At 38.2% G+C, this 21,018-nt stretch overlaps 1 protein-coding gene across 1 annotated transcript in view; it reads left to right on the top strand.

The window, feature by feature from the left end:
- DTNBP1 (dystrobrevin binding protein 1) overlaps nucleotides 1-21,018 on the top strand; it is a 28,859-nt gene that overhangs the window by 6,278 nt on the left and 1,563 nt on the right. The window contains exons 2-3 of the mRNA XM_010024929.1: nucleotides 16,169-16,324; nucleotides 18,512-18,655. Of these exons, the coding sequence (XP_010023231.1) occupies nucleotides 16,169-16,324; nucleotides 18,512-18,655 (300 nt within the window). The remainder of the gene's footprint in view (nucleotides 1-16,168; nucleotides 16,325-18,511; nucleotides 18,656-21,018) is intronic.

Here is a 21,018-nt window from a genome sequence, read left to right as displayed (position 1 = left end):
TGGAGCAGTATTTTTCATTACTACTTCTAACATAGTTCTTCTACGTCTTATAGTTCAGCTACTTCATATTGTTCTTTTGTACTGTTATTTCTTGGTTAAGCACAATCCATCTGTGTAACATCTGAGAAGTGATTTATTGCAGGACTTCCTATTTCATGTCTTTACAAAAATCTTGGAGTGATCTGAAAAATCCGAGTTTTGCATTCATCTATAGGGTGAGTGCAGCAGGGTCAGTGAAGGTGCAAATGGTACATCTCTATGCTGCCTAACTTGATAACCCTCAGCTCTGACCTCCAGATCTCTTGGTGAATGAGAAGGTAGCTCAGTTTCTGGGCTCTGATGGTTATTCTCCTAGCACTGAAATGAAGATATTTTAATGATGGAGTAGTTGAGCAGCTGGTATTTTGGGAGGCAGGGAAGGAGTGGTGTTAATATCCTGTATCAGTTTATATAACCTTGGTGACTCTGTAGATGTACATTATGCTTCCAGTACTGCTGATTTGACTGCTGCCTTTCTCTCCTATGTGACATATCTGTTCCTATAGGTAAAAAAAGGTGAAGGGTGAAATCTGTTCAAATGCCTAGGACTTTTGAAGAATATTTAAACAAAATTAAATATGAAATGCCCTACATTGAAGTCTCACTTTAAATGTGAGCAGAACTCACTATCTCCTTTTCTAATCATGAGGCATATTTCCAAATAGAGAATCATCATATGTGGCCTATAGTTTTTTAGACTGGTTCACTTAATTAGACTGGTTCACTGTAAATATATGTTCTTTATTTTACCTGTGGGTTTAAGAATAGCATTTCTTGTTTTAATTTCTAAATACATTATTATACATACATGCGTATAAAATGCAGCCTCTCTCAGGCTTTTTTCTGACATATTTTTCCCCTGAGGCTGAGTATCATAATTCGGTTTACTATTTAGAAAGCATTGAACTAGTGTTAGAAAAAGCAGACCATCAGTCTTTAATAGCTGCTGCTATGATTACAGTTTTCACTTTAAAAAATTGATTATAATAGCAGTATGCAAGTGTGTAATTTCTGACCTATTTTGAATAGTAAAAGTGGAAACTACTACCTTGCAAACTTATTCAGGAAAATGCAATTCATTCTAGCTCTCTGATACTTATGGTGTTCATAAGTGACACTATTTGTAATGTTGATTACAATGCATTTGTACTGAAGTGTGCATTTACACATTTATCATTATTAAAATTTACTTCCAGGTTTTGCATCTGTAGAGATTTTAATATATAAAATTAATTAATAAAAATAAACTTGTGAGATATATCTACACATGTGTGTTATTTAAACCAGATTAATGTTGTAAAAAGATCTCTTATTCTGGATACATAGAGAGACAAACTAGCATTTTACATGGAACCTGATAGTTTGGATTTTTGAGTGAAAGAAAGGAACTGATGAATGCTTCATGAAAATCTATACTCTTGTGTATGTTCTATGCTTGGTTGTGAAGAGCTTACTGCTTTCTTGACTAATGCACCAAATTTAAAAATTTTGTTTTGAAAATACGGTTTTTATTTATTATCAAGTCTTAGTGGTTTTTTTCCCTACCTCTGGGCCAAAATTTCAGCACCTTATGATTAGATTTGTCTTCTCTGTGATGCAGCAACTGTTGATACTGCATTTACTGTGTATATAAACCCATATATTGTCAGGGAAATATATTTATTAAACAACCACATGAAAAATAGTAGTAGTAGTATCAGCAAGCATGTTTCAAAATAGGCTTTTTAGGAAACATCTATTGTTTTATAGAGCATGAAATGGTAATAATGATGTTACTTTGATTCCTTGTGCATGCTTCAATTCTCATTAGTCACTATTGTAAACAGATTTGATAGTTTGTAAAAGAATCACACTAGGTTGAAGTTCAACACTTGATGAACACCTTCTTAGTATATTGTTCCTGGAGGGAAATACTTGTACCAAAAGAACAGTATTTCTTGGTTGATTCCCACCCCACCTCAATCCTTGTTCATAATTTCTAGTATATTCAGGAACTGATAATGAGGGTGATGCATGTACCAGATGCTGTCCCTGGTGTGTTTGTCTTGGAAGACCTCATGGTCATGATGTTAGTCGTGTTCCAAAGGTTTGTTGTTAGCCAAGCCCAGGGACAGATCAGATCTTTTCAGTGTTAGTCTTGTGAGGAGTTTGTTCTTCAACTGCTATTCACTATCCCATCTTTCCTGTTTCATTTGTGTTTTAAAAGGCATCACAAAATCTAAGCATCGAATGTATGGATCCTGTAATACTGTTTGTAACTCACTTCCATCATATTTAATCTGTCATTTAAAAAATAAATTTTGGTCTTCATGACTATGGGTGAAATCTTCCCTGTATGAAGCTGGTCAAATCAGATGTGGTGTCATCTGCTGGAGTCTGCAGCAGCATCTAAGAGATTGCTCTGCCTCAATCTCTACTGAAAACTTAAACTTCGTAATTTTATTTCTGTGTTAGTATCAAATAAAAATACTTTTGGTTGCTCTAGAAGGGAGGAAACAACTCTCTTTGCCTATGGAAATCGGATGCTGTTGGGGCTGACAAAGCAGATGTATGATGACGGGAAGAAAGAGAAGGAAACAGGGCAGATATAATGGTGGCCTGAAGGCAGTGTTTTCCCACTGTCATGCCGAATGTGTTGTGAACAAATAATTCATATTTAATAAAGGTCATACTGTTTTTTAATGATACCCTCCTCAAAGGATGTTCTGCCTTTGAGAGGCATGTTATGCAAGCTTAGATATGAAAGAGAGGAAAAACTGTCCGCTGAGTAGGATCAGTACACCTCTGCTTACTGTTTATCTCAATGCTTTGAATTGTTACAGGTATTGGTGGCTATACCTGTTGTCAAGGTATACCATGTAATTTTCATTGCTATAGAAAATGACACCTAGTGCAGAGAGGTGGTGTTTGGAGAAATAGAGTAACAGTTAAGAAATTTAACCTTTTTGGAAATCGGCTGCATGTTTACACTACTCAGGAAATGTGCATGCCTTATGTGGGGTTTAAAGTACTTGTAACTAATTACTGCTAAAACATTCTAAAGAATAAAATTAAAAATGCAATTAGTAGAGCCTTATACATATTCAGGAGATAAGGAAAATATTATGAACTAAGTATTCTGTATTTGGTTGGCCTTCAGATGAATGTTTTTAAACTGCATACAAATGGCAGAAGTTGATTGATACAGATGTTAGGGGAATTAATTCTTCAGTTTAAACTGTATTGCAGCACAAGCATAAATAAGTGCTTGCTGCCCCAGGATGTGGCAGGAGATGTTGAAGAATTGCGTGGCATCCATGCATTGGAAAAAAAGATGGGGGAGAAGGTGAGAGAGATATTTCATATAATTGCGTATGTTGGGACTGATCTCTAGGTAGCTTATTTTACAGGTTTCACAGCCCTAATTACATTGACTTCAGTCAGCCTCCTTCCTTTTTCCCTTCCCTCTTGTAAGTGCTTTTATCAGCTTCCTGAATTTCTGCTTTTTATTCACTCCTCACTGTCACTTTGATGTCAGTGCATCCTTTAGGTGGGTTTTCTTTGTTTGCTTGCAAAAGGTGCTGTACCCAAGGTGTCATCTGTCAGTTTGTTTTTACTATAGGCATAGGGTTTAGTCATTGATGGTCATGCCGTATGTGCTTTCTCGCTCACTTGTAATTGTTCCTGCAGTCTCTTGGCTTTTTCCTCTGACAGAGTAGCTTCAGTAGTGTGCATTTCTTTGGTAATAGCTGATTTTATTGCAGTGGCTTTTTGTTCTTGGTGTTTGGTTTCAATATGGCTAAGCCTTCTGTGCTTCTGGTTTATATTTCTTTCTCCTGGTTATTATTGGTTTTTTCCTCTCCACTTGTTTAATCTTTACCAGAATGGAGAAATCCAGAAGAAAGGGTCATATCTTATTTATTAACTCTGTTCAGCAATCTGAGTTGTCAGTTGCCCTTCCCCTCCGCCACTGCCCCATCTTCATTTCTCTGATTTTGTATCTCCTTTCATTTCATATTTCTCTCTTGTTTAATGCTCTGCTGATGCATTAGTAACATCACACATCTGCTCCATCCTCTCACTGGTTTGCTGTGTGTGTATGTCTCTCTTTTTGTTATATATGCTTTGAGGTTCTGGGCTGAGCATCTGATAGGCCTGATAAGTTACTGCTTTAGTCATAATGATTTCTTCTAATAAGAAGCAGGTGTAAAACTGTAAACATCAAGTAAGGAAAAAGTCTTAGCTGTTAATTACACTCTTTTTATGAGGATACAGATGACCTGGTTACTTATGTTAACAAGTCAAACTTCTCTAGCTGTATTTTATTCCAATAAATTAATCTATTAATCTCAATTAATTACTTAGATATTGCACACATGAGAAAAAAACTGTTAGTTTTTGCACAGTATCTTTAAACCAGCCTAATACAGTACTTGAAAAACTAATGTTGCATTCGTTTAAATCAGTTCAATTTGAACATCAGTCTTCAGAGATCAGTTTATCTCTTACTGTAAGGTAAACCAATATAAGCTCGGGTTCAGATCAGGTTACACTGTTATTTCATGCCTGATGCTGTCATCGATGAATTAAAGGCTAAACTGCAAAAACAGTTTTGAGTAAACACGGTTGCCATTACAGCTTTAGCTGGAGGTGACAATATGGTGGCTGTCGATTTCACACTTGATGTCAAGTCTACGTCAGTTGTAGGAGGACAGATGAGACACACACACACACCAGAAGAGTTTCTTCTTCAGAATTGTTTGGTCTAGAAAAGTTATTTTTGTACCCAGCCACCAGTGCTTCCTTGGTGTGGAAGTGTGAATTTGATCTAGTACTTTAAAATCGGATTTATTGTTTGGGTGAGCGTTGGTCACCCTTGACTTTGCCAATATTGATGCACTAATTTAGATCTGGTCTTTTAAAGCATGAATGTCAGAGTGAAAATTTGAATACTGCTGATACGTTGTGACCTGGGAGCTTCCCTTCCTATTAGTAGCAAATTTCGGCTACCATATGGAGTACTGAAATCCTGGAAAATGCAAAGTATGAAACATTTGTCAGGGTTCTAAAAAACCAAAACAGTAAACCCAGCCACACTCTTCTGTCATAGTTTACAGTTTTGGGTTTCTTCCCATCTGCCTGTGTCATAGAGGTTGTTCTTCAAGGTTTGTCATCAAATGCTTTAAAAAAAGATATGTCAAAGTTGCAGAAACTGTTCTGGATTAGCAGTAGAATTATGGAAGTGCTTTGACACTGTAGATAAAGGCAACCTTTAAAATTGTAAGTTTGAACAATTTGGAACAATGCTGCTACAAGGCAGAACACAAGTCACCAAGTCCGTGAGAACAGATCATCTTTCAAGACTTTTATTTTATTTTATTTTATTTGAAAATAGTTATCGTAAATGCTTTTCAATATAATAATAATTAAAAAAAAATCTTACAATTGAGCTATTTAGTATTTGGCAAGTTGCAACTTTTGTCTGGGCTGTTTTGTGTTACAATCTTTTATTTCTGAACTATAGACCATTTATTATCCTGCAAAAAATAAAATGAAGAAATGGAATGATTTTGAGTATCTGAACACCAGACACATGGAAGAAAGCTTAAAATGTTTAATTAAAAATTTAAAACTTGATAGCCTTTCCTTAGAACTGACATACCGAAAATTGCCTTTCCTCGGAATCACAATCCATGTCCTGAGTAAACTGTTTTTCACAGCAGCTATTTTGGTTTTAAAGATAAAAATGTTCAGTGGAAGAAATCACACTGACATATATTTCTGCACTTATAAGATGCCCTGTTTCTTAATATGTAATGCCTTTCCATAATAGAAAATGAGGAATTTCAAGTGTGAAAATGTAGACATATATTTGAAAATACTGCTTTATGTTCAGCCACGTTGTTCTGTTTGAAATGTAGTAAGATTTTTGTTTTAGTTGTCATCATTTTATTGTGCCTGTATAGTTGTAACTGTCCATTTGGCAGATTTTAAATGGAACCTATTAATTGAACAACACCTTTGTAAGAGAATATTGTAATGTAGTTTGAAAACATCTGTCTTACAGTTATTAAAAAGTCTGAAAAGACATGCCACGCTAATGTTGCAAATTAGCTTTACTAGTAAATAGCACTGTTACAGGTTCAATTTTTAAAAAGAATGGTGGCATCTTTGTTTTGCATTTGAGAAGAAATAGGGATTTTAAAAATAAGCTGGTATTTGTCATAACTGGTATTCTGTGTCTAATGAATATGCAGGACTGCATCTATTTTAAAATTCCTTAGCTGGTAACACGTCCCTAATAGCTATCTGTTAGCAAATTAGTCCCCTCATGTTGTTTTGTAGATACTATTCAGATGCTTCTGGATGCTGGATTGTTAGTGTGAATGGTACTTCAGATCTGGTTTTCCAAATCATATCACACAAAAGTGTTTAGTCACCACTAGGATGTCTAAAGATACGCTGTAGTGTGATTCATTTTGGGATGTTTGTTGAGCTGGACTGGATTTTTAATCTAATGGTCCTTTTTCTTCTTAACTTCTAAGAATGAAAAAAATAAACTCAGCAGTAACAGGATGAATGAATAGCAGGTTTTTTGTGTGTATTGGAGAAGTTGTTTTGATGGAAGAGTGGAAGAGGAAATAGACTAAGTTGTCAGGAAAAAAAAAGTACTTCAAGTATTCTGTGTGTGCTACTGATATAATGATTGGCTTATGGCCATCTTAAAATATTACTGCCTATGAAATTTTGACATTGTAAATAAGCAAGTCTTCTATGTGAGTAAAAGAGTGATTTCTCTGCAGTGGTCCTGCAGTTCTGAACATTTAAGTTTAATTTGTGGGGGTTTTTTTCCCCTGTTAGCTTAAAATAGAAAGAAATTGCAAAAACCTGCCAATGCTTTCTCCTATTCATTTCTAATCTCTGGTCCTTTCATATTGATTGAGATCTTCTCCAAACAGGTAGACACGGGTGTTTTAGCATAAGTATCTCATGCACCTTTGGACACAGAATCTCTATTTGTTGAAGTGACATTATTTGTTGCTTGTTTAGAATGTGCTCTGTTTTAGTAACCAGGCACTAATGTTCTTAGCACTAATAGAAAAGTACTGCTGATAACCAAGAAATGGATCTTGCAGCTGATTGCAGTTACAGTCACAGGCTTTGTGCTTTCAGAACTTTAGTTTGATGACTGATTCAGATGAGAGAGGACTGATGATTTCGAATGGTTTCCTGCATCAAATACTTCAAGTATGATTTGAATTTGTAAAATGGTCTCCTTCACTACTGAATAAAAATGTTGTAAGAGTTCTGATGGACATAGATATTTCACCATTGTACAGTGTTATTTGCCACACATTTGTAAAGCACATCTGTTACCAAATGTGGTTTACACATTACTGAATGCCTGAGATGTGAAAAAAATCAAATTCCCTTCAAAGGGGTTGCATGGTTTTTTTTGGTGTGAAAGATATTTTGTCTTTCCAGTTTCCGATTAAGCAATCATTGCTTATGTTAACCTAAGACTTGCATTAACGCATGTCTTAAAAAAAAAAAGCCCTCCTCAAGTCTAAAATATGTCACTATCAATGTAAAGTAAGTCAGATAGATTAGACTGAACCATGCTGAGACTGCGAATCCATAGCTCATTCCTTTTGGCTTTCAAGCCTGTAGGACTCTTTGGCAGGCTCTACCTCTCCCTCTGGAGAGGGACTTAATAAATTCCATGTTCAGATCAGACAACTGGTTATTCTGAAAACAATATATGGAGTAAGCAGCTTGTTTTGTTTCAGGTGGTAGGAACCAAGACAATAATTTGTTCACCTTCAGTTTTTTTGAGGCAAGATTTAGTTAAACACTGAATGGTATTCCTCTGCGTATCTGAGGATGGTTATAATTTGTGTAAAGAACAGTTTCACGAAAGCAAGAGTTTGACACTTGGTGGTGTTCTTAAGGACAGGTAGAAGCTGATACCTGCCAACTGATTTGCCATGTTGTGGAACCAATATTTTCAACATGTGCACAATGTGTTGTGACAGCAAAGCACTATCTCATAATTTATTAATGTATCTATGCATGCACATAATTTGACCTGGAAGGCAAATACCTCAGAGTTGTGCAAAGGTTAAGATTAGCACTATTCTTGTAGTAGCAGAAGCCATTTGCCTGTCTTTGAAAGCCTTCCAAAGCAAAGGTGGTTATCTTTTAGGAATGGAAAATAGTAATTGTTCAATAGATCAGTTTGTACTCGGTTGATGTTATTAATCTTATTTGAGACAGCTTCATGGACTTTTGCAAACCTGACTAGAATACTGCAATGCTGTGGTTTCTATTGTAAGCACTTTGGGTTTAGATTTGCTGTTGATTTGGTTTTCCATTTGAAAATGAGTATTTTTGAGATGAGACAGGAAAAACAATAATTGCAGAGTGTATGCATAAAATACAACTTTTCCTGATAGTAGACTAATGCTGAGTCATTTGAACAGTTTTAAAGTGCAGTTTCTGTAATAGTGGGATTTTTCTAGCGTGTGGCTAGAATTTTAAAGCCAGATTTACAAATCTGGCTTTAATTCAGAGTCTTCACAAATGAATCTGTATGTATTGAAAATGTGTGTCAGGTTTATTTATAGAGAAAATACTTTGCAGTGTACTAATGGAATTACCGTTCTTACCATAAATGGTGGATTTATAGGGAGGCAGGAAACAAGCATGTGAGCTCAGATGCTTGCCATTTTGTTGGTTTTCGACTTACTTTCTATGCTAGGGGCATTCAGCTTAATGTTATTCTTCCCTTGTCACTTTTTCTTCTATGTCACTTGGATAGAGACCTGACTAAAGAAGGAATGGAGGAGTTAGAAGATCCTCTTCCTGACAGAGCCTGTCCTGGTGTGAGTTGAAGGAGTTTGTGGTATTCCCATCCTTCTGAAGTCACTTTGCTAAATCCTGTCTTCTAGAAAGGCAGCTATTGTCACTCAGAGTTCTTGGGCCCATAAATGAAATTGAATGAGGAAACTGGAAAATGGTGGATTTGTTAAGCCAGAAGTAGTCAAGTATGGGGCTGGAGAGAGAATTCCCCCCACTAAAACCTTTATTGTGACATTACTGGACTTTGCAAGACGTATTCGCACATCTGAAGGTAAGAAAATGCTGAAGAAAGTGTGGAAAAAACCTCTAATGTGCTGTAGAACAGTATATCCATCATGACTTTGACTATAGTTAAAGCAAGTTAAAACAATTCCAAAATTGTCCCTACTTACCAGATTTGCAGGCATGAAAATTTGTGTGCTCTTAATCTAAAAAATTCAAGAAGGTGGCAAATACACTCAAGTTTCAGGATGTTTTTATGAGAAACAAAATGGCCAAAAGCATTCTTACTGTTTCTGAACCAGAGCAGATTCTAGTTCTAAAACAAGAGTCCCTTATGCTGCTGTAGAAGAACTTGCAGAGGAGTCCTCAGCCTGATGTATTTTTAAGCTTGCAGAGAACAGAGGAACCAAGCTAAAGATTATAATGTGCCATATAGCTGCTCTGTATGATGTTCTGTTTATTTTGTTGCAAAAAGTACAATCAGGCAAGGGAAGAGGATTTGAGCTTTTATATGTAACTTAGGATGCTCTAGGCTTGTCTCAACCCCTAAACTACTTACAACATGGGCCATATTAAATGTTAAAAAAACTCAAATGCAAACTGGTTGCAGTCTGTCCATAGCTCAGGTGTATTCTTATCTGCAGTAGCAATGCACTGGTCTTGTACTTTAAAATGTAGGGGAACGCTAAAGGAAAACTGTGAAAATAAAATAAACGTAAATGCAGTAACCTTTTGTTTAGCTGACCCAAAAGATCCTAGTTCTGTCAAGTTCTAATATTTTCACACTCTGTGAGGTATGTCGTTATGAAGTTTGTGTGAATTTAACTTTATTTTATAATCCTGGATGTATTTACATTTTTAGAACCCTGTTCAAGCATCTTCTGTTCGGAGGAGAATATTTTTAGTATCTCTTAATTATGATGATTTCCTGGTAGCCAGATAAAGTTTTGAGTTATGTGGAAACCTTTTCCCAAACTGTAATTCCTGTCGCATTGGTCGGAAGCTGCTTCTTCCTCCAGGTGCTGCTTTAGGAACTGGAGTCTTGGCATACACAGGCAATTATTTTCAGTGGTTTATTCTGATATTTATTTAAGCATATTCTTTATTTTTCAAGGATCTCAAGCAAGCACTTTGTTTTCTTAGAGGGGATTGCCGAGGTCAGCCTACTGGTTGGACTGCTTATTGGGCAACTTAGAAAATAATTTCTCTGCACTGGTAAAACCTTTGCTTTTCCTATTGACTAGATTATTTGTGAGCTAATTAGAGTTTTCATATGCTGATGCACTCTATGAAAACACTATTTAAAAATTATCAAGGAATACATTTTTAATGACTGCTTTTTCTAATGAATAAATACTTTAATAAATTTTTTATCATCTTAATTTTAGCAAAATATCCCTTCACGAAAATGCGGACTTCTTGAGAGTTGTCAGGCAATAAATCTCATTTGGAATCGTAAATGTTTTTTCCAACAGAGATGGATCTTTCCGTCACTAAAGTCCAGTGAAATCCTGACTTTACATTTTAGTGAATCAAGGCTTAATTATTTTTTTTTAAAATTATAATTATTTAAATATACCTTTGGTTGAAAAACAAGTGCTTTTTAAAGAGACTTAGATCAGTGTTTCAAAACTGTTTCGTAGTTTTCACTTGTTTTCACTCCTTTTTGGAAGGAAGACTGTGTTCACGTATCTTAGAACTGGTTTTCAAGTTTTGCCAATGATCTCTCCCCACTTGTCAGCAAAGTATAGTGCAAGAGTGCTCTGAACTTCTTCCTTCATATTATCAAAATGTATTCTAAATTCTGTCAAGAATAATTTAAACATTTTTGAGGAAAACTGCATTCTTTGAAGTGCTCCCCGGTGTCTTGCCTCACTTTGATAATTTACTTAAAAGGGTATATAATGAGGCTGTTGCAAATATAAGTTGCTAAATTATAATGCACTTGAAAAGTTACTTGGCTGAATGTCTGTCTTCAGTGGTCTGGTTTGATCTTTTTATTGCTCTTGATTTTTGAAGGCTGTCAGTTGTTCAGTGAATAGCCAGCTTACTAGTAGTTTCTGACAGTCTCACACGATATTCTTGTAGCCAAATTAAGATGTTACAGTCTGGATGGATGGGCAACAAGATGGATAGCTACTTGGCTTAGAGGGAGCAGTTAATGGGTCATTCTCTGGAGGCTGGTAACAAGCAGCACACTGGTCTTTCTTGGAGGACGTGATGGAGGGCCCTCTCCCTGAGTTTGCAGATGACACCAAACTGGGGAGATCAGTCAATGTAGCGAGGGCAGGGCTGCCATCCAGAGGCACCTGGAGAGGCTGAGGAGTGGGCTGACAGGAACCTTGGGGAGTTCAACAAGTAGAGATGCAAAGCCCTGCACCCAGGCAGGAGGAGCCCTGTGGTGAGACCCACTGGGGACTGAGCTCTGTGGAAAGCTTTTGGGGGGACAGTGGGCAGCGAGCTGGGCAGGAGCCAGCAGCACGCCTGGCAGCAGGGGAGGCTGCCGCTGCCTGGGCTCTATGAATGGGAACATGGCCAGGAGATAAGGGAAGGGATTATCCTCCCTTACTCAACATACCTACATGCAGTGTCCATTTTGGACCCCACAGTACAGGAGGAACATCAGAAACCTGGAATGAGTTCAGTGGAGGGCTGCTTGAAACTTTGATATCTTCAGTGAAAGCAAAAAACCCTGTGAAGAACACTTGCATTCCCTTTATGGTCTGGTTGAATGAGTCTGTAAAGACTGGATGAACTATAGAGAGGGAGGGTAAAAAAGGGCATTTAGTCTAAGTTCCAGTTTTTGTATTACTGTGTCCTTCCCTCTTAAGACCAGATACATTTGTGGATTCTAGTTCACTAGATGAGAACTGTGAAGTAACATAATAAATTAATTGAAGGAAAGTAAACAGATTGTATAACAGTGTGAAAGCACCAAAAAGCCATCCATTTGGACCACTCAACATCTTTCACATTAGGTCTAAGAGATGTGTTAGCAATCTAAACCAGTGCTTTGAGTTGCTGATTTTTTCGGTAGTCATTCTTCTAACTTGTGTTATTTGTAACTGTAGCTGGAAAATGTATAATAATGTAGATTAAAGCATGAAATGGTCACTTGGTTGGTTGGATAGCAACTTTAGGTACTGTGGCAGAATTTTAACTTGTAGGAAGTGTCAGGCATATGAATCATCTGTCCTTTATACTTGAGTTATATGATTATAAGCTACTGTAATTTGCTCCTTTGGAGTTTTGATTTTTTTCTAGTGTCTAGTTCAAACGCTTAAGATATGGGAGGGGGTTGTTCCCAGAAATAGAGTTCATTTATAAATAAAAATATTTTATAAAGTCATTAAGAAAAAAAAAATCTATCTTGAGGTCCTGGCTTTAATAAATTAATCTTTTAATAGGAATACAGTGTCTTGTTAGCACAGCTTCTGGCTGCAGAAGTAGCAGAAACGTAAATTGAGATGGGAAAACATGGATCTTGTACCAAATAATATTATACTCCTTGTCTTACCTTGATTTCTATGTCTGTAGCTGTTTGTATAGCTAGATGGTGATTTTTTTTTTTTCTTTTTTCCCCCAGATACAAGTCTGTGGGAGAAAGTGCCCATAGAGCTGATTAATGCATTAAGGATTACACTTAGAGCACTGAGTTTGTTAGTTTGTTTCTCATTGACCTTTACGAGCACAGGGCAGTCCCTTTTAATGACTGGAATTAGCTGGTGCAGCTTTCCAGGTCCCATTAGCCCATTTAGGCAGAATGCACAGGGGCAGAAGAAGCAAATGATGACTTGATGACTAAAGCTTTTTCTCAAGCTGAGGTGTTTGGAGAAGTAAAATCATCCCCTTTTTATCGTTCCTGATAAATCCTCCCCTGGCCCGAGGAGCTGAGGGCAGTGTAGCATCGCAGTAGGGGTGCACATACCCAGAGGCTGCTTCAGGCCCTGAAACCAGGTGACTGGTTTCAGGGTAGAACCAACTTCTGTGCTTCAGCACCCGCAGAGCGAGTGCAAGGCTGTGGAGAGTGTGGTGTTCAGCAGCGCTGGAGAAAAGGAGGTTTTGTGGCAGATGGAAGTTTTGTGGACGAGCAGTCCCTCTTTGTGTGGTCTTTGGAGGAGGCAGGCTGTCAGTTGTGCTGTGGGTTGGCCATGGTGCTGAAGGCTGGACGTCAGCGCTTGGGTCTCTGATTTTTAAGAAATATTCTGCCTACTTTTAGTTCTGTTCTCTTGAAAGACATGGCTGGTGTAGAGCTGAAGTTGCCTTTTATTTGGGTTATCACGGCAGCTCCTGTAAGTCTGCATCTCATTGTGAATTAGCATTTTCTGTGTCATCTGTCTTTTTGCTTTACACGTGGCAGTGTGATTGGGAGATAGGTGCGGTTACTCATTCAAAGGTACAATTTTATGGTGAAAGGAAAAATGCAATAGTACTTTAAGCTCTTTCCTGTGAGAGTGGTGAGGCACTGGCACAGGTTGCCCAAAGAAGTGGTAAATGCTCCGTCCCTGGCAGTGTTCAAGGCCAGGTTGGACAGAGCCTTGGGCAACGTGGTCTAGTGTGAGGCGTCCCTGCCCGTGGCAGTGGGTTGGAACTAGATGATCTTAATGTCCTTTCCAACCCAAACCATTCGATGATTCTATGAAGTGTGTCAGGTCTCAGTCTGCATCCTGGGAAGAATTCATATGTGGACATGAGGAGTGTATGATGGTGTATGGATGATACTTTTGTCTGTCTTAGGCACTTTCTTAGAACTCCTTTGGTGCTGGCTCTATTCAGTGTTTTATAAACATGTAAAACTATGCATGAATTATGGAAAATGCAATTTTGGATAGTTTTGTGAAAGAAACAATACACCCATCTTCTGTGGCTTCATGTTTGACTGTTAGCTTCATCTAGCCATCCTTATCGCTTCTGACAACAAACACAAACCCCAAATGTCGCAGTTCAGTTTGCTTAGCCTAGCAACTCCTATTACACCTGGCAGAGCGTGAAATCGTGTAGCCAGGTTCTTGATGTTAGCGCTCTATAACTGACTTTGGAGAGCAAGCCTACGACAACTCTTCAGCCAGTGTATTCTGAGTTTCCTCAGAACTTGTCAGCACAGCAGGCACCTGTTACCATTTAGCTTTGGCCAGCGACAATTTCAATAGTTAACAGAACATTTTAGGCAGTGTTAAGAAAGAAGTTGTATCAGTCTCATATGTTACTTGGATGCTATCTGTGGTTTAGGGTTAAAAATATCCTGAACTACCAATACAGAGTGCAAAACTGTCAGAATATCTTATGAGGAAAAGGAAATTTCTTTTGTCAGTGAGAGCCACTGGCATTTATTATTACAATTGAATGGCCTTTCTGCATCATACACAATGTTAATAATGGCTCATCATTCAGGACTGTAGTCAAGTGCTTCAAGGAACTCAGAGTCATTGTATACCATAGTGTAATTGATAATAAAGACGTGTTGATTTGAAGGCAAATGCTTTCCTTATTATACACTGATGTTTTGCTGCTTAAATCTGCATTTTAAAAAATCAAAACAGCTTATGTATTGATGTTTTAATGGCTATTTTGTGTGTCAGTCCATTCTTACGGCTCCTTTTGGCAACTATCACAGCTCATTTGCTTCTATATATGATCTGTGACCTTGATGCAGGCAACAGAGTGAATTACTGCTCTCTGATGTTTTGCCTGGTTTAATAAAACTTCCTTTGCATTTCGATAATAATCTCTGTAATGGTAAGTGCTTTTAATGAATTTCCTTATTGTAAAATATCATTAAGATAACATTTACCCTGGGAGACTAACATGATGCTTGTCCTAGATAATCTTAGGCTATTTCACATGTATCCATGTGGATGCCATACTCTAGCTGTGTCTGCCTGGTGTGTGTAAGCTTGGACATTTTTTACCCAGCAGTATTTGTTGGAGCTTCCTCTAATGGATAGAACAGACCAGACCAGACCAGCAGCTCTTCTCGCTGCCCCATCCTTCCCATCAGCAGCTCAGCTAGCAAATTCTTTTATTGTGTGGGACCAGCACAGAGAAAAGAACAGAGAACTCTGAGAGGAAGGTTCCAGCTTATATATTCCTCCTAAAAAGCATTTTTTTTTTTCCCCTAAAGCATGTTCTGATAATGGTCTGGCTGGATTCTTTTCTTTGGCCAGTCAGCAACTCTTGTGGAGCAAAACAGGAGGGAAGGAGTTCTAATGATACCCAGACTAATAAGTCTTTCACTGTAGGAGGAAAGAGAAACTGCTAGAGCTATACAAACTGGCCTTTCTGCTTGGTGTCACATTAGTAATTCATGGTAGTTTGCTTTGCTTTTTTGGTGTTGGTATCATCATCTTCTGGCACCTTTTTTGCTGCTGTGAACAGAGGAGACCCTGTATGTTGTCCTTAATGACTCTATGGTGGTGTCTGTGAAAAACAGTGCTGTTTACCTACCTCCTGTCACAGGTTCTGTGAATATGTGCCTGCACGACATGCAGGATATTCTTCAAGAGATTTTTCTAGTCTGTCTGAAGGCTGAAAAAAACAGAATCTCACATGCATGTGCGTGCACATATGTACGTATGTGTCTTTGTGTGTATATATGTATATATATATGTATGTATAAGCATGCGTACATCTATATGTTTCCACTTGTGGTAGAAATGTGCCGCAAAGTTTAAATTAAAAGTAGGAATCTTGTGTGCATTGGGTGCATAAGAGACCAGAAGCATCATTATCTGATAGCTCTTTTGGGCAGAATTACGAAGTCCTGGTTGTTGCTGGACAGTGCTTTCAGGTGTTGCCGTTTATACAGTTCAAGAAATCTGCAGCTTGCCTCAAGGTAAATAGCTGTGACATCACTTTAACGTGAAGGTTACGCTGCCTAATATAATATTCTTACCCTGCCAGTTTTAAAATACAGTTGCAAAGCGCAGAAGCCTTCTTTTACAGCAGCCTGTGTTAACCGTCTGGAGTAACAATCTGTCGGTGTGCAACAGGTTCGGTACCTTTTAAATTCTGAGAGTCGGCGGGATATCCATGCAATGTTTTATTTGTTTGTTTCTTTTACACTCAGCTGAGCTAGATGCTGAACACGCACAGAAGGTTTTGGATATGGAGCACACCCAGCAGATGAAGCTAAAGGAACGTCAGAAGTTCTTTGAAGAAGCCTTCCAGCAGGACATGGAGCAATACCTTTCTACAGGATACTTGCAGATAGCAGAGAGGCGAGGCAAGTTTTAAAATACCTTCTGTGGTATTTTACACAGTTTTAAAATACCTTCTGTGAGTCACAAACTCACAACTTGGAGAACACTGTTGAGGGGTCAGAGGCAGCAGCAGTTTTAAAGCTTACAGATGGAGTATTAAAGTGTCTGAATTCTTCCTCAGTGGAATTGAAACTTCAGGTTAGCTCTTGAAACAAATTTTGGGTTCCAGGAGAACTAGGTACCTTAGAAAACCAGTTAGGCTCTCTGCTCGTTGTCTGAGAAAACGCAAAGCACTGAGGTGCATCTGGAATAGCACTTTTCTCTGCAGCTGAAGAGTGCATCCGTGACTGTAAAGATGTGGGTGGAGGTGGCCCCTTCTGTCCGCCAGTGTTCCAAAGCCTGGGATTGTGCCTCAGGAGAATTTGAAGAGTGCCGATGAGAGCTTGGTGGTGTATTTCAGAACAGTTCCCAGGTGACAGCTGTTCCATGGTCTGCGTAACGTACAGAGTGTGTGATTAGGACATGGGAGATCAGGTTAAGCTCTCTTTATTATGAGATGACTCAAGTCTGGCACCTCCTGACTAGTTGAAGCACAAGAATGCCATAGACATCCATGTGGGAGGTATCCATCTGCTGGGCCAAAATGCAGGGATTGCAGGACCAGAAAACAAGCAAGCAGGAGATTAAATCACTCATGTGGCAGGAAAAAAATGTAGAGATTCTGTCCCTGCTTCAAGAACAGTTCTGGTATCAGTTGTGATGTCAGAGCAGGGAATACAATCCAAGTTTTCCATTTCTCTGCATGAGCGCTATAGCTGTGCATCTACAAGTTGCTCTAGATGGGTTGCTAGGACAGTCTTCTGAGAAGTGGGATATGTCAGTCTAAATCCCTTAGGAAGGAATAGAGTTGGGTCTTCTGCTTTCTGTATGGATATATTCCACTTAGACTAAAAGTGGACATTGTCACTGGCTAGTACTGGACACACAGCTCTGTTAGAGTGTTTAACTTTCTGAACTCCAGCTTTGTAGCACGATGCAGAACCCATGTATTTCAAAGAAACTGTTTTAATGAAAGATTTGATCCTGAAGTACATTTAAAACTAGAGAGCTATAGTACATTTGGAAAAAGAAACCCCAGCCAAATTATAGGGTTTCGTAATGGCTTTAAACTTAAACAGGGGAAGTTTAAGTTAGATATAAGGAAGAAGTTCTTCACAGTGAGGGTGGTGAGGCACTGGAAGGGGTTGCCCAAGGAAGTTGTGAATGCTCCAACCCTGGCGGTGTTCAAGGCCAGGCTGGACAGAGCCTTGGGCGACATAGTTTAGTGTGAGGCGTCCCTGCTCATGGCAGGGGGGTTGGAACTAGATGATCTTAAGGTCCTTTCCAACCCTAACCATTCTGTGATTCTATGATCTCAGTTCACTTATGAAGCTTTTAATAGTGTAATTGTTAAATTTAGAGAAACCATTAAACTGTTCATTGTAATATTTGATGTTATACATGCAGCAGCTGGAAACCTTAGTACCCCTGAACTTACTGTCTGTGTTTGCATGTTTTATTGTTCAAGGAAGAAGATGCTCATCCAAGTATTTCTTTCCCTTGCGAGCTGTCAGTATTATTTTGACAACAATAAGTAATTTGCTTGAATAATTAATAATGTGAAATCCCCATGCTGAGATAAGATATTGGGCATCAGCCTGGGTTTTATATACTGCTGCCATTTATTAGTCTAACTGAATGAGGAGGAGGAATGGCTGCTCTCTGTGAACATTAATCCTTATTTCTGAATTTCCACATCCCTTGTATATTGACCTTTAGTGACTGTGCTTAAATGTGTGTGGTTTTTTCCTCTAAAAATGCTTTTAGTTGGGAGAATTGAAAATGAGTATTAAAAAATGGAAAGTTTCAATCTTTCTCCCCTGAGCCCCATCCTAGCGTATTTCTGCCAGTGCTGTTACTATAGGTATTTTTGCTAAAAATGTTTTGTTTTACGAAACCAGTAATGGACATCAGTTTCACAATAAAGACTGCACAGAGTACTCTTGGATTGGGTTGAAATTGCTGCTGGGCAGCTCCTGTGGGTGTGCTCCTTCCAGATCTAGTTTAATTGTTTACTAATGCACCCAGTTATAGCAGCTATTGAAGCTTTTTATAGGTAATAACACCATTTGGCTGATTTCAGTTTGTTCACTGCACTATTTTTACTACAGAACCAATTGGAAGTATGTCTTCCATGGAGGTGAATGTGGACATGCTGGAACAGATGGACCTCATGGACATGTCTGACCAAGAAGCACTTGATGTCTTTTTAAACTCAGGAGGCGAAGACAATAATATGCTTTCTCCCATGATGGGTATGATACTACTAATGACAGAGTGCTTAGAGTCAAAGGGATCAATCCCCAGAATTGCTCTAATTTGTAGTACACTTTATGCAATCTGAATATTTTTCATCAGTGGTTTGTCAAAACATCAGCATTTAGTTGCAGTACAAGAGATCTTGCTGCAGGACTACTGCATATTTCTGGACTGTCTCTTTTTTCATCTAGTTACTGCAGCTTCATGTTGGATTTGTCATAGTACGGATAAGTGATAAATTACATACTGCTTTTAAGGTGCACTTTTCTCAATATGAAGTGAATTGAAGACATTTTAACAAACGTTAACAGAAAGTTTGCAGCAATTAAGGTTTTATTTTTATGACTGCCGCCTTAGAATTTGTCCAGAATTTTGGCATTTTGAAGTAAATTTGAATCAGTTTTATCATGTAAGATCTTCAGTGAGAGGTACTCCTCTGAATGGTTGAACCATGGTTCAACATGACAATGTTCTGGAAGCTTCTGAATAGTGATTCTGGTGCTGCAGCTCTTTCACATAGCCTTCTTACTGCTGGTAATGTAGTTAAATTGGATTAGATTAATCCTAAAACAAAATTTTGTTTAAGTGTTCTGATGAACAAAACCAGCTTTACATTTTGCCAAGCTGCAACATGATGAGGGATCTGCTTACAGCGGGGAATTAGTAACACTGGATACTTTATCCAGTAGAGAAGAGTCTTTTTCTTAATTAAAAACTTAAGTACTAAAACGCCTTTCCCAAAAAAGCCAAAATGAGTTTTCTTGGGGGAGATGATGAAGGTCCTTTAAAAGTACTTTGATTTCTTTTGAAACTAGAGGTTGAAATACTTTTATACAAGTACTTACAGTGAAGAAGCGGTATGCTTTAAATCCTATCCTATGTTTTGGGATATATAAAGGAAAATGTTAATAATATCCTGGGGTATTTGTCTTCCTCCCTGTGTAAAGGTGATTATTACCTGCTGTGAACATGAAACGCGTATGGTATGTAGTCAAGGCACACTTAACTACTAAAGGTTTTATTGCAAAAACTAAATTCAGGTGGCTGGTTTTGGATAGGCATCCAATTCATGCATTATTAAATTTGATCATCGTTTGAGCATGCAAGTAATTGCAGAATCTAGGACTGTTTTCCCATTGCTGGGCCTTTGGCATATGTTGGGACCAATAAGCTTCATGTCTTAAAAACAAACAGTGTAACTGAATGCTCTAAGGAAATGTAGAAACTATTTGGGGCAGTTGTTTTTTTCCTAAATAGATGTAAAACTTACTGGCCTGTGGAAAAAAAACACACCCTGATATAATTTACTTTCTGCTGTAATATATTAGTGTGTCTGTATAGATGGTGCACATATATTTATTATCTAGATGCACATACACTGTAATGTAACTTGCTAGTGCTGTAATGTTCTAGCATTGTAACCCTAATGCAGAGGTTGGGTACACTTGCAGCAAGATTTGCTCTAGTTACTACTACTACAGCGTTAACAGTCTTGTCAGTGCTGTGGTTCCAGACAATTCACTTACCTCTGAATGGGCAGGGATGTCTGTGCTTGCTCTAAGGACCTTGCACCCTTGTGTCAAGCTAAATATGCAGTAGTCTTCATTCTCAGAAAAATAAGATGGTTTGAAGATAACACTTCCTTTTGCTAACAGGGGAGAAGTGGGTTGCTCAGGGCAAGATTTGTTTCTCAGTTTTACTGAACACGGCAGAATACAGGTAAGTTATTTTAGTAACTGGGGGAAAAAAATCAGCTCAAGATATTAAGACGTTTTCAGATTTGTCTTTCTAGAAACGTGACCAGCTTCTGGGCATTGGTTTTGAAACGTACCATGATAGTAAGTGGAGCTGAAAAAATTCCCCACCTCTAGAAAACTCCTGTGTGCCTTGTGTAAATTCATCTAATACATGCTGGTGTGCACAACATAGGTGTCTTTAAAAACATTCCTAATATCCATCAGTCATGTTTAGTATAACTTAATGTACTCCCTGAAGAAGCAGCTCAGTATTGCTGCTAGGCATCCTCCACAGGATTTTTAAGAGGCTTTTCTCACTTGGATTACTCAGTGCTGAAGCTGGGTGCCCTGACTATGGAGGAACACTTGTTAGGTATAGTCTAGAAGGCAGAAAGGGCTTTATTTGGCAGCTCATATAGAAGAAGCATTTATGTTTCCCCATTTTAACTGGTTTCCTGCCAGGAAGTGTCCAGAGAAGAGGATCTAAGATACTTTTGAAATCTGAACTCCCAAACTGCAAGCAGACACCATTGCACTGAACTTGCTTAGAAGTCTTTTTGCACAGGATGTGGAGGAAGCATAGTCTCAAAATCCCATTCGTATGCACTTGAGCTATGATACAG

The sequence above is a fragment of the Nestor notabilis genome, unplaced genomic scaffold (assembly GCF_000696875.1).
Source record: "Nestor notabilis isolate BGI_N333 unplaced genomic scaffold, ASM69687v1 scaffold14642, whole genome shotgun sequence".
NCBI classification, from domain to species: domain Eukaryota; kingdom Metazoa; phylum Chordata; class Aves; order Psittaciformes; family Psittacidae; genus Nestor; species Nestor notabilis.
Note: the sequence above shows the minus strand (reverse complement) of the source record. Positions and strands in the feature narration are given on the sequence as shown.